The following is a 12,179-nucleotide window of genomic DNA, read 5'->3' as shown; positions in this document are numbered from 1 at the left end:
CTCATTTCTGTTTGTCTAAAATTTACGAGAAAAGGAATATAGCATGCTAATCTTTGAATTCACAAAAATACCTAATGCAAATTACTTGAAACAACTTCCATGTTAGTAAATAAAATAACCTTGTACATAAACAGTTTGTTCTTGTACTAAGATTTGTAGCGGAGCCCACCAAGCTCCACGAACAACCCACAAGATTTGTAGTTAAAAACAAAAGATGTAAATAAAACAAAATTATCACTTAATATTACAGTATAGTGATATTCTTCTTCGCTTGCAAATAAAAGGTCTTAAATTCAATTCTCGCCAAAGACGAATTTGAACCACATTATTACTAGCCCATAAGTGAGGCTTAGCTCACTCCCCCCACCCCCTTAGTTTAGTGTGTAGATAATATCATTTGTTCTAAAAAAAAAAAAATGGTATTTATACAGTACCATGGAACAAAAATTCCAAAATATAATTATAAATTGGTCATAGTGATAACAGCTTCCCAATTCTCACCTGGACCTGGCAAAGCAAGTATTATACTCTGATAAATCTGAAAAATTACAAAAGCGCGCATAAATCTCATGGATTTGGGAATAATTGCACTCCAAAGTCGAAACCAGTCGGAGCCTTATTAAAACAGGAGGATTATTCCCCCAATTACCCCCAACTAAGTCATCAGTTTCCAGATTCTACCAAAATATTTGGTTCATCTCAAAACAAGCCACTCTCAATGCAATCCCAGATCCTTAGATGAAGTTTCGGATGTCTAACGACTTCACATCAACCATTGCCTCATCCTTAAATTCCTCCCTGACAAATATTCAAAACAAAACTACATATCAGTCCTGTAAAGGGCAAGTTACATCAACTAAATTTCACCAATGCCAATTTAACGATAATAAAGACTCAAAATATATATTGTTAGGAGACTGCAAGCAAATGGTTCAATCTCCAACTCTAAACAAAACAGTATGCTGAATCCATAACGACCCTCAATGGTTTAGAGCTGCAAAAAAACACACATGACAAAAGAGGAAGTAGGCAAAGACATGGCTAAATTACCGTTTCTTCTGAGTTTCCATTGCCTCAAGAGCATCCTTCTTAAGTTCCTCCAGCTGTGCTTTGGCTTTCTTGAGTTCTAGCTGTTCTTCATACTTTGGTAGGTCCTCCTTACGAATTCCAAGCCTTAAAAGACAAGGTTAGACTAGATCAGAATTTCGTATCTCATATCAGCTATGGAAGAATACGATAAGCAAGAGTTTAGCCATATGCAAACCAATCAGTGGACAGCGACTTGGAGCCTGAGACACAATGGGTTTACAATCCCCAGATTACAATTGTGACCATCATAAATAAGATTAACTTCACCCCGCTGATTATAATTTTTTCAAAAAGAAAAGTAGTTTCTGGGGTTGGTGGTGGAGTGCAAGGAAGGAAATAGTGCAGCCAAAATCAGCTTGAGATTGAACATTGTTTGAAAATCCCAGCATGTCAACAATGGGATTAGATGGGGCAATGCAATTTTAATCCAAAATCTAAAAGGAAAAAACAAATCAGTGCTTTAGCAGAAACTACTTTTTATATGAGAGTTCGCAATTAACCATGAAAAGATGTGATCCAAAAACTGACCATGCAAGTACAGTAAAGGTGTAAATAAAAGTTAATCGAGTGTCCTGCTCTGTATTCAAAACATTATTTAAAATGAAAAAAAAAAAGTAAAAAAAAAAAGGAAAACAATTGTTACCTACTTCTGGTTTATTTTCTCAAATTCTGCCATGAGAACAGCCATCCCCTTTTTATCACTCCTCAAAAGTGGTTTCTTCAGCTCCTTTTCAACTTTCTCCAATGCATCCATCATCATAGCCTCTGCACCAAGTTCGTCAGTGAGACCTCTCCTGCAAAAGGGAAAGAAATACGTTAATTGGCAAATGTAACAGTAAAAGCGTTAAGTATGGATGTTCGCAAGGCAGACGTATGCGTAAACAGAAAAACCCTAAATGACAATAGGTACTCAAACAAAATCCATCTTACATTACACATAATCCTACCAAAACAATACCACCACATAGAACTAGATTTTAGCATTACACTGCAGGCAATCAGACGATTCTGAAGTTATTGTAGCCCAAAGCTAAGTCCAAAATATAATATTCTCCTCAATCTCCTCCAATCAGCCCCTCCACAATCTTCAAAATCCTCTTGCTTCTTTCCTACCAAACTAATTAAATAACCACCACTGCCAGCATGCCGCATACCTTCAACACTTTAGCCGTCTTCCCTACCCCAAATAACTTCTGCCACTCACGTAACCATGCCTGACATCCTGCTGGGATCAACACAATTGAAGTCTACAGAATGGTGAATACACCATTTTCACCTCCACACATAACACACCAACAAGGTGATAGACAAGGTTTTGGTCTTTGCATTTCAATCTTATCACATGTACTCACTTTGCCGTGAGCAATCAACTAGGCCAAAATTTGCACCTTCACAGGTACCTCCGATTTCCAAATGAAGGAGTAAGAATAGAAGGCATTATCACCCGCATTGTCACACAGGCTTCGAAAGAAAGGTACAACATATTGATTCCAGTAGCAACATACTAGAAACAGCTCTATTGCTAAAAAATATTAAAAAAATCTCCAAAGAAGAGAACAAATCAGCCATCTTCCTTGCCTTCTAACCATTTAAGTTCTTCATTAAATCATAGTCCCAGCTGAAAGACAGTTTTGCATGCCAACCCACCACCCACCACACCCTCCACCCCAACAACAAAAAAGAAAATGGGGGAAAAAAAAAACCCACAAAAAGACAGTTTTGCATGCCACCCATCTTCTTGAATCCCATGCATGCTTCTTATTATCATATACGATAAAGCTTTGTTTTAAGGAAAGAGGCCACAACCATTTAGTGATTTGTATCCTTCCCAACTCAGCCCACAAGCATCTCTCATGATATCTTGCGCAACAAAAAATTGTGTAAAGGATGAGTTTGCTGTTTACTGGCCTCTCACCCTCCCAGTCGCCTCACCGCCTGAGAACCAGCCGGCCTTTCCACTTTATCTTCTTGGGAACTTATTCCAAATATACATTGGGACCCAGAATACATCCCCTCAATACAGAATCACAATTAGTAAACTTATCCAAAAATTCTCCTAAACATTACTCAGTGTTTAGAAACATCATGTAGGATGAGCACAAATATTAATAGCATTAATGGCCAAAAGAATAAGGTAATTGTTTCTGACTTTAGATCACTAAAATGACAATCACACTAAGTTTGGTAGAAACTATATATTAAAATAAGGCTTCATGAGTAATAACAGAAATAACATGGAGTATAAGCACAAAAATTAAAAACCACATTAATTCCATTATACAAAGGACATCCAACAATTTGAAGAACAGAGTAGCACGTACTTGATCCTAATTTCTTTCAATGTCAACAGATATGTTCTAGCATCTGGGATATCTTGTGTTCGGGTTTGGATGGTGTGTTTGATGCGCTGGGATTCTGAGAACAAATCAGCCCTGCAAGACACAAAAATGCATTAGTAACCACTTCAAAAAAGTTAAAACGATGAAAGGTGGCATCTGATGAAGAAAAATACAGAACAGCACATAAGCTCCCTCCTCTAATGCGATAGTCATTTTATCTACATTTCTCAGTCATACAATACCAGTAGAAGTTTATGGAAATAAAAGCACAAGATAAAAGGAGATCTACAGTAACAATACAAAATTTTGGAAGTCAAAAGTAAATTATCCACTTACGAGTTACAGAATTACTAAATGTTCATGATGATAATCAATTGGTCAAATGAATTTGGATTTAAGTAACTTTTTGTACAGATGATTCTAAGATGGAGATCTTAAACTAGATGGTTTGGATTATTAAACCTCATTGAAGAGTGCCTCGAACAATGAATCACTCTCAACGAATGGGATTACTCTTAAGAAGGGGGTCATATATGTTATACATGCTATGGTTTAAGTTCCTTCACTGTTGATCACAAATATTGATTGTCCATACCCTTTTTCCCTTCTCATCTCTGTCAATTTCCTTATTTGCATTACCTACAACTCTTTTCCTCTGTAAACTGTAGCAGTATATTATGTAAAAACTATACAAAAAGATTACAAATGAAGATAATGTACATTCTAGAAACATAACACTGCCATCCCTTGTGTTTATATATTTGTCACCAAATGTGAAATTATACAATATGTGAAAACAAATAGGCACATCTGTAAAACAACAAAGCAATTATATTACTCTTAAGAAATAGACTGGTAAAGGGTTAAAAAAACTCACTTCTCTCTTATGGTTTTCATGACCTTGGCATACTGAGAAACAGCAGCTGGATCCTCTGGGTCAATGGTGATCTTCTCTTTGCGAAGTATACCAAGAGCTGTCTCAAATTTCTTTTTAACATCCAAGAAGATGTTCTTCAGCATCTCTTTACCCCTCAAACGTAAGAAATGTTCAGTAAGGTTTCATCAAATAATAACAAAGGAAAGACATAAATAAGATCAACAATGGATAGCCAGTCACCCATAAATACATCCTATCTAAAAGACACAAAAATACCAGATATCAAGTTTGGAACTTAGCATTGTATAGCACTCACATATTAAAACCAATGTAAATTTGAGAAAAGCGTAAAGCAAACCATTGTTCTCAACGTTAACCTCGCAAATCACAATGAATAGCATCACATAACCTCTTAAATAGAGCCAAGCATTTTGACTCACCATCACCCTTTAGCACGGGGCGACTTGCTTCCTTGGCGAAATAACGGACCGGAATAACGCGATCCTGTTGAAGAATGACTCCATTGCCACACAGCTGAAACATTACAAAGAAAATTAATACAAAAATCCATGAATCCCTGGCTTTCATTTATCCAGAGATAAACACCCCCGAAGCATTTCGCATATTCATCATCTCTCGGATCACGAAAACTTCACATTACAGTATATCGCAAACTATGTCATCTGATACGCGATAATTTTAAGAAAATCAAAAATGAAAATCTGAAATGCCCTAATTATCTCAAACATTTTCTCAGAAGCCAAACAGCTAAAGAAAGAAATTTGAGAAATGAGGATCGAGTGACTGACCTGTCTGGATTTGGATAAGAGGCGGGAAGAGAAGGCCATGATCGTAGCTCAGTCCTCGTATTCTTCCTGTTCGTTTTCGATTTAGGGTTTTGATTTGATTGCTCTGAGGCCTCTGAGCTCTGAGAAGTACACAGAGAAAGAATGAGAGAGACAACGAGTTCCTCGGCCTATATCTGGATTCTGAACCGTTGGATGCTCACTTGAGGACGTAGTCCTGAGAATTTACCACAATACCACAACGTTTTATTTTTTCTAATTTTTTATTTTTTTTTAAAGAAGGGGAGATGGTGAGCTTGTAATAATGTGGTTCAAATTCGTCATTGACAAGAATTGAGTCTTAAGATCTCTTACTTACAAGTGAAGAGGAATACCGCTAAACTATAATACTGAGTGGCTTAAAAGAATATAAGTTAAAGTTGTCATATGCACTAATAAAATTTGTAATCTTACACGTTGATTACTGGATCATAGTACTAATAATAATTTCCTATTATCATATATTTGCTTTATGATTTACTATCAAAACATTTGTGCACGTGTCCTTTTCTTTTTGTTTTTCTACAGTACAGTTGCTTATCTAAGGTCATTTGTAAGGTGGTTTGCACAAAGGTGTAGGGCTTTTAGTATTTTGGTCTTACTAAGTTTTTCTTGTTTGTGACATGCAAGTTCTTGACAACTTTTTAAACAACAATCTAACATTCAAGTACAAATATAATGGTACGTATCACTCAGTAGTATAGATTTTGCAAAATCGACCTGTTAGAAAGATTCACTAGATTTCTATATGCAAGATGTAATCATTGACAACTTACTAATGATAGTCTAGCCTCCAACATATAATTTTAACAACCAAAGAAGAGGTGATGTGTTATTATACTTTAATTGCTCTTACAGAGGTTGAGGGAACTTGATGTTTGAGGGCAATGCTCTCAAAAAGGAACTCTCGTGTAAACCACACGCTCATATATTAACTTGGATGTACAAAAGTATTAATTGGAAAACTGAAAGGGAAGTGATTTTTGCAGATCATTCTCCTCTTGCTCATTTCTAACCGTTGTAGTTTATTTATTTCTAACTTTTGGATTGAACAAATCGTACAAGAATCAAATGACATAAACAAAATGAGGTGTAAGAGAAGAATGTGAGAGAGTTACCGGAACAAATTATGCTCCAGATGACCGGAACAAATATTAACAAGAAGAATGTGAGAGAGTTACCGGGAAGAAATAAAATACAAAAAACTGGATGCAGACTTGTGCGGTAATGCAATTGACATTAATACAAGGTTTTAAGTGCATCACTGAAACATGCAGCGCAACATACTAAGTTAATACACACTGGAAGTTTTCTTTATCATATTCTATTCATTCTATTCAAAGGTTCCATGTACGTCATGCTACATCTCTGCGGCAAAAGATTTACCGCATCCACATGTCTGTGTAGCATTAGGGTTCTTGAAAGAAAAGCCTCCACCGATAAGAGCATCACTGTAGTCTAATTGCATGCCATACAAGAACAGGAGGCTCTTTGGATCACAAACTGCAAAACAAGGGGAAACCGGAGTTGAAGCATCCTTGGCAAGCACAATGCATAAGTTATTGAGAAAAATCCAAACAAACCCAGTGCAATGTAATATGGCATGGCATAATGTATCAAATAGTCGAAATACAATCAATCACCCAGACAACGGAATGGTCAAGGGAGAATGTAAAACATATATACTTAACATCTTCTGCTCACAATCTTTTTGTTGCATAAGACCACATTAAGTGAGTAGATCTATTAGGCAAAGTGGAAAATGGTGCCCAAATCTTGAGAAAATGGGGCAAAGAGAAATTTGGATTAGTTGAGAAGTAGTTGTGGAGATTTTCTTTGGAAAGGGAATACCTGTGAAATAATATCATCATAAGCAGATATTGCCTCGCCGACAAATAGAGGTTGACGCAGGAGCCAAGGTCAGATATTGATAATTACAGTCTTTGTAGTTCCTTACGTAATAAATGCAGTTTACACGTACACTTTGTACGCTTATTGTCTTTTAGTCACTCTATGTTACACGACTAATGTACTGGGTGTCATAAATTAGTATTTAGAATTCCCATGTATATTAATGTGGGTCTTTCGTGATTCATGTAACAGTTTACCTATTGAAAGGATACTGTGTAAACTTTTAAAATCATTGTTAGTGAAAAGAAGTTCTGAATTTTCTACTTGTGTGTGAGGCACAGCAACCTCGGGGTGATCCCAAGGCACCTTCCATGTGATGCCAAACGCTGGTGTGGTGCCAGAATTTTTCTAGCTTGTCTGTTGGAGTAATTCCAATACACCTTTGTGTGATGCCAAAGGCTGAAGTGAGTCTAGATGTCTACCATGTTCCTAACTATTCCTATTGTCCTGCATCGATTGCAAACCATTGTTACGATGCAAAAGGCCCGAGTGAGTCCGGATATCTAAAATATTCCTATCTATTCCTATTGTCCTGCATCAAAGGTTCAACTAAAATCCCTTAGAACTTCATGGGATTCATCTTTTCCAACTTGTTGTGGGCAATGGGAACATAATTAGGTTTTGACAACATAAACTGATGGGGGAATTCATTCGTGATTATTATTCGCGTCCTGTGATCAGACATAAAAAGTAGATTTCAGATCTTCCATGAAAAACTGCATTGGGATTGGAATATTCAACTTAGCAATGCTGGTTTTTAAATACGACAGACTGTCAAATGTTGACATGAATACAGCAAGTCCTAAAGATGACTTTGTATGAAAGAAAGAAAGTATCTAGACAGTTTAAGATCTTCATGAGAATGCTTCAACATGCACCCTCAGGTAAATGGACAATCAATCAGTCATCTAAAAGGCTACTAAAATTGAGAGTGGAACTCGTGCAGTCATAACACTAAAATACAACAAGTAACACACAGATCGATTATCTGTCACAAATAAGCACCTGCCTCACATGACAAAGAGAATGAAAATATAAAGACTTACCCATAATCAAGCCATTATATTCAATGATAGAATCATCTGGCCTTGCATTTGCTTTACTCTCGAAGTCCATGGTATAAGACATGCCGGAGCATCCACCCTGTTTAACACCAATTCTCAAGCATAAGTCTTCGCCGCGTTCAGATCTCATCTTATTGAAGTGCTTCAATGCGCTGTCTGTAAGTGAAATTGCAGGTGCGAGCCCCTCGGTTTTTGGCACAGCTGAAACACAAACAAATCTCAGTACCATTGGATTATGAACCAAACGTAAAAATCACTGGAGAAGAAAATGTCAAATTATCAGAGAGAAGGGCCAAAGGCCCATTTTCAACAACACTGATATTGTCCCCAACTTGGTAATTACCAAATGCCCAGTCCGCCAAGCGTCACGTTTTATCACAAATGGCCTCGGTATTAGTTGGAGTGGGATTGAGATATTTAAACTCTTTTTTTTCTAAGAGATACGGTTGATGTGAGATATTTCAACAGAAACTAAACCTGTTTTATCACAGGACTCAACACAACAATCTCAAACTACAGTCTAGTAAAAACTCTAGTTCACTAGGTATATAAGAGCATACCATGTACAAAACCCAAAATTCAAACAGCATCATTTGTACAACATGATTGATGAAATTGAAAAGAAAGACGAACACCATTTCTAACCTATTCAGATCAATTTCAAGTCAAATCGAATCAAATTCAAAACAGAAGCAAATTAATAAAAATATAAAATTGTAACCACAAACTTTAAAAGAAAACAAAGACAAATTTTAATACAAAATACCCGAAATTGAAGTTGATCGAATTGAAACGGGTTTTATACGGCTGAGGCAAATCGACGAAAGCCGAAAAGATACTGAGGTAGGAGGTAAGGAGGTTGAAGGGGCGTTCGCCGGCAGACGAACAAGAGATGGGCAGTGCGTGGTAATTGCAGACAGCGCCATCGTAGAAGAAGAAGTGAAACTGATTTTCTCGGGTTTCCCTTTCTTCGTTTTCTTTATTTTATAGAATCAGAAAATATGTTGTTATATACGTGTGACTCAGGTTGGGAGATTTTGAACAGAAAGATCCTAGCCGTCGAATTATCTGATGGTTTTCGTTGAGTGAGTGATGCATTCAGTGTTGCGCAGATAGATTATAGATACGGCTCTTGTTAAATTTGCTAAACTCTTTTCATTTTTTCAATCAAAAATCAAGAAAAATACGTTTATATTGTAGTCATATTTATAATAAGAATGTAATTATTTAAATCTTAGAGTATCTAGTGATATCTTAGAATATTCTCTAAGTTAGATATTATCCTATTAGAGTTGCAATTCTATTAGGGTAAGATTTAATCTATCCTACTACTATAAATAAAGGCACAATGGAATAATATAACACATCTCACAATTAAATCTCTATCTTCTCTCTCTTGTCACCGGCCTCCCCCTCTTTATTCCCTTAGAATAGTTCAGTAAATTAGGCCTACAACATTTTATCAGCATGCTCTTGCCAGAAGCTAAGCAACTAAAGAATTGTGGAGGAGGCTTTCTTCTACAAAATTCAAAGGCTTTTATTTGTTTTCTACCAATCAGGTACGATTAAAATAAAGTAAGATATTTGAAACGTCCACGAAGCATGAAAATATTCCTCATGGTGCATGAACCCCCTATATTTGTATTTTCCTTCAGAAAGATATATATATATATATATATATATATATATAGCTTCAGTATTAATGAAAACTGAAGGATGAACAAGATGAACAAATGTGCTTATTATAAGGATGATAACTCAATTACCACTCACTTGGCTCTGATACCAAATGGGCGGAAGATCTAATGGTAATAACGATGAGGATGATTGAACCAAGGGCAATAACCAGGATTAAATATGCTATGAAATCAATTGCTATAAACAAATAGAAAGAATTGAACAAATGATTGGTATGTGTTTACCTTGAATTTGGGATATTCGATGAATTGACTGTGAGTAAGGATTTTATGTCATTCAGAATCAGTTGTTATGAAAATATTCTTCATAATGAAAATAATGAATTCAAAATAATGATGTAAATATAATTTGAAAATAAGTTTTATTGCAAAACTTACACTGAAACTTACAATTGATTTACTTAAGATTGAGTTAGCAAATAAGAAAATGACTGATGAAAAAGATATTGGTGTATGCAGGCATCCTTGACATTTGAAAAATTAAAAGTGTTTACAATTTTTGATTTCCTTGGGTACAGTGTGAACTCAAAGAAAGCTTTTACTATTGACATTTGAAACTTTCTCCTCTGCAGTCCACCTCTTATAGACTTGGAAAAGGAGTTTGGTGATGACTTTCTTTTACTATTGATAAATAGTGAAATTTGTTGGAATAATTGCTACTTTCACTGTAGAACATCGATGATTGAATGACTCCAAGCTTTGTCAGAATCATTGGTGGGAACATGCTGGTTGACTGAATAATTCCATGCTGTGTCGAAATTATTGGTGCGAATAATGCCTGAACGCTTCACATGATGATTTTGGAAAGATGATTGAAGTTTTCTCGTGACTTTATGCAAATGTGTCCTGGGAATCTTGGTAGTCGACCCACTTGGCTAACTGTGTTGTAGAATTCCATAACTTATTGACTCATTTGGATTTTTGTTTTGCAGAATTTCATAACTTCTTAACTCATTTGGATTGGTATGGCTTTTATTGGTATTTTCTTTTCATAAAATTCCTTATTGTAAGGAAGTTTAACAATGCGTTATTTTCTGTGCCAAAAGGCGTTGGGAATATCCAAACAAATTTCATTGACAACTTTCTTTTCAAAGTTGTCAATGCTTTGTAACAAAGATTTGTTTGTTAATTGTTCTTCAATTCTTTTGTAATTAATTTTTTATTTTTAAAATTAATTTGTTGTGATTTTTTGGTAACTAGATTGATGGTTTTTGAGATGCTATCTTTTTGTAATTGTCTTAATTTTTTGATAGCTATTTTTGTGCAAAACTCAAATGTGATTTTTCATCTTAACATTCATGTGGTTATACGGTTATGGTGTACCTTAAAAGGATATAGGAGAGCTATGAAGGGGAAACCTAAAATGACTGGGTCTAAAATATTTTTTATCGAAACAAATGGAGTTTTAAAACAAACATTGTTTTGACAGACAAGGGCTTTTGGGATTTCATATTTTAATTGCATTGGTGACTGATTTGCAGCACTAAGAATTTCTGTTGATTTATGAAAATACTTAGTGGGAATTAAACCTTCTTGAATACAATTTAAGTCTGCACCTGAGTCAATTAAGGCAATTATTTCTAACTGAAAGTCTTCAATTATTATTTTTATTTTAGAATACCATTTCTGAATCCTAATTTTTTGTAGTAATCCTAAAACTAGGTTTTTTTGTTGGATTTTCTATGGACTTGGATTCTGATTCTTGGTATGAGGAAGAACTATTGTGTTCTTCATCATTATTGCTAAGGAGTGCTTGTGTTTGGATACTACTGAGATGTGAGTGAATTTCTATGTTTTCTGATTTTAAGGACTTAATTTCTTCTTTAATTTTGTTGACTTTTCTTTGTAGATCTTTGATCGTAATTTCTTTCTTAGCCTTGTTAAACCTTTCCAGGGTTGTGCTAAGACAGATTTTTGGGGCCACTTGGCGTTGACTAGTACTGACTTCTTCAGGGGAAACTAACTTCTTAAGTTTCTTTAAATAAAATGACTTTAATTTAGGGTTATCTACTTTGCTGATTAATTTGATAAGAAGATCTTCTTATTCTTCTTGTTTACTGAGGACTGAAATCTTTTTACAACAAGTATCAGTGCATCCTATTTTAATGTTGGAGGATGAAAGACTACTTGAGGAATTACTGGAAGAAGACGTATTAGAACCTAAATCATCTTCGGATTGACTATGGTCTATATCTCTTAATTCTAAGACTTGGATTAGCTGGGTTTTCTCTTCTTCAGAGATTTTCAATTGGTTGATTGTTTTCTTGACTCTACATTTATTTGCATAATGGCCGAATTTGCCACACTTGTAGCAATTTCCTTTTTGTTCTTGGTTTTTGGAATGGAATTTTCCTAAG

General features: G+C 35.3%; 2 protein-coding genes across 2 annotated transcripts; both read right to left on the bottom strand.

Moving 5' to 3' along the window:
- Nucleotides 1–436: 436 nt before the first annotated feature.
- On the bottom strand, nucleotides 437–5,343 carry LOC137734745 (putative ATP synthase 24 kDa subunit, mitochondrial). The gene is made up of 7 exons (XM_068474024.2): nucleotides 5,115–5,343; nucleotides 4,746–4,839; nucleotides 4,306–4,450; nucleotides 3,411–3,521; nucleotides 1,737–1,883; nucleotides 1,051–1,173; nucleotides 437–798 (listed from the first exon to the last, which is right to left on the bottom strand). The coding sequence occupies exons 1-7, from the start codon at nucleotides 5,151–5,153 to the stop codon at nucleotides 735–737; spliced, it is 723 nt and encodes a 240-aa protein (XP_068330125.2). The 5' UTR covers nucleotides 5,154–5,343; the 3' UTR covers nucleotides 437–734.
- Nucleotides 5,344–6,367: 1,024 nt separating this feature from the next.
- CPISCA (chloroplast-localized ISCA-like protein) lies at nucleotides 6,368–9,116 on the bottom strand. Its single transcript, XM_068479282.2, has 3 exons — nucleotides 8,892–9,116; nucleotides 8,108–8,326; nucleotides 6,368–6,653 (listed from the first exon to the last, which is right to left on the bottom strand). The coding sequence occupies exons 1-3, from the start codon at nucleotides 9,049–9,051 to the stop codon at nucleotides 6,511–6,513; spliced, it is 522 nt and encodes a 173-aa protein (XP_068335383.2). The 5' UTR covers nucleotides 9,052–9,116; the 3' UTR covers nucleotides 6,368–6,510.
- Between the last annotated feature and the right edge of the window lie 3,063 nt (nucleotides 9,117–12,179).

The sequence above is a fragment of the Pyrus communis genome, chromosome 15 (genome assembly GCF_041283825.1).
Source record: "Pyrus communis isolate YQ-2024b chromosome 15, ASM4128382v1, whole genome shotgun sequence".
Classification (NCBI taxonomy): Eukaryota; Viridiplantae; Streptophyta; class Magnoliopsida; order Rosales; family Rosaceae; genus Pyrus; species Pyrus communis.
The sequence above is the reverse complement of the archived record's forward strand: the minus strand, read 5'-3'. Positions and strand labels throughout refer to the sequence as shown.

Excerpts from the sequence above, each read along its gene's own strand:
- LOC137734745 (XM_068474024.2), bottom strand. The coding sequence starts at position 5,153 with ATGGCCTTCTCTTCCCGCCTCTTATCCAAATCCAGACAG. Across the intron at positions 1,174-1,736 it reads TTTGAGAAAATAAACCAGAA|GCTTGGAATTCGTAAGGAGG; the intron begins GTAGGTAACAAT and ends TTGTCTTTTAAG. Across the intron at positions 799-1,050 it reads ATGGAAACTCAGAAGAAACG|GGAGGAATTTAAGGATGAGG; the intron begins GTAATTTAGCCA and ends AATATTTGTCAG.
- CPISCA (XM_068479282.2), bottom strand. The coding sequence starts at position 9,051 with ATGGCGCTGTCTGCAATTACCACGCACTGCCCATCTCTTGTTCGTCTG. Across the intron at positions 8,327-8,891 it reads TCGATCAACTTCAATTTCGG|CTGTGCCAAAAACCGAGGGG; the intron begins GTATTTTGTATT and ends TTTGTGTTTCAG. Across the intron at positions 6,654-8,107 it reads ATATAATGGCTTGATTATGG|TTTGTGATCCAAAGAGCCTC; the intron begins GTAAGTCTTTAT and ends CTTGTTTTGCAG.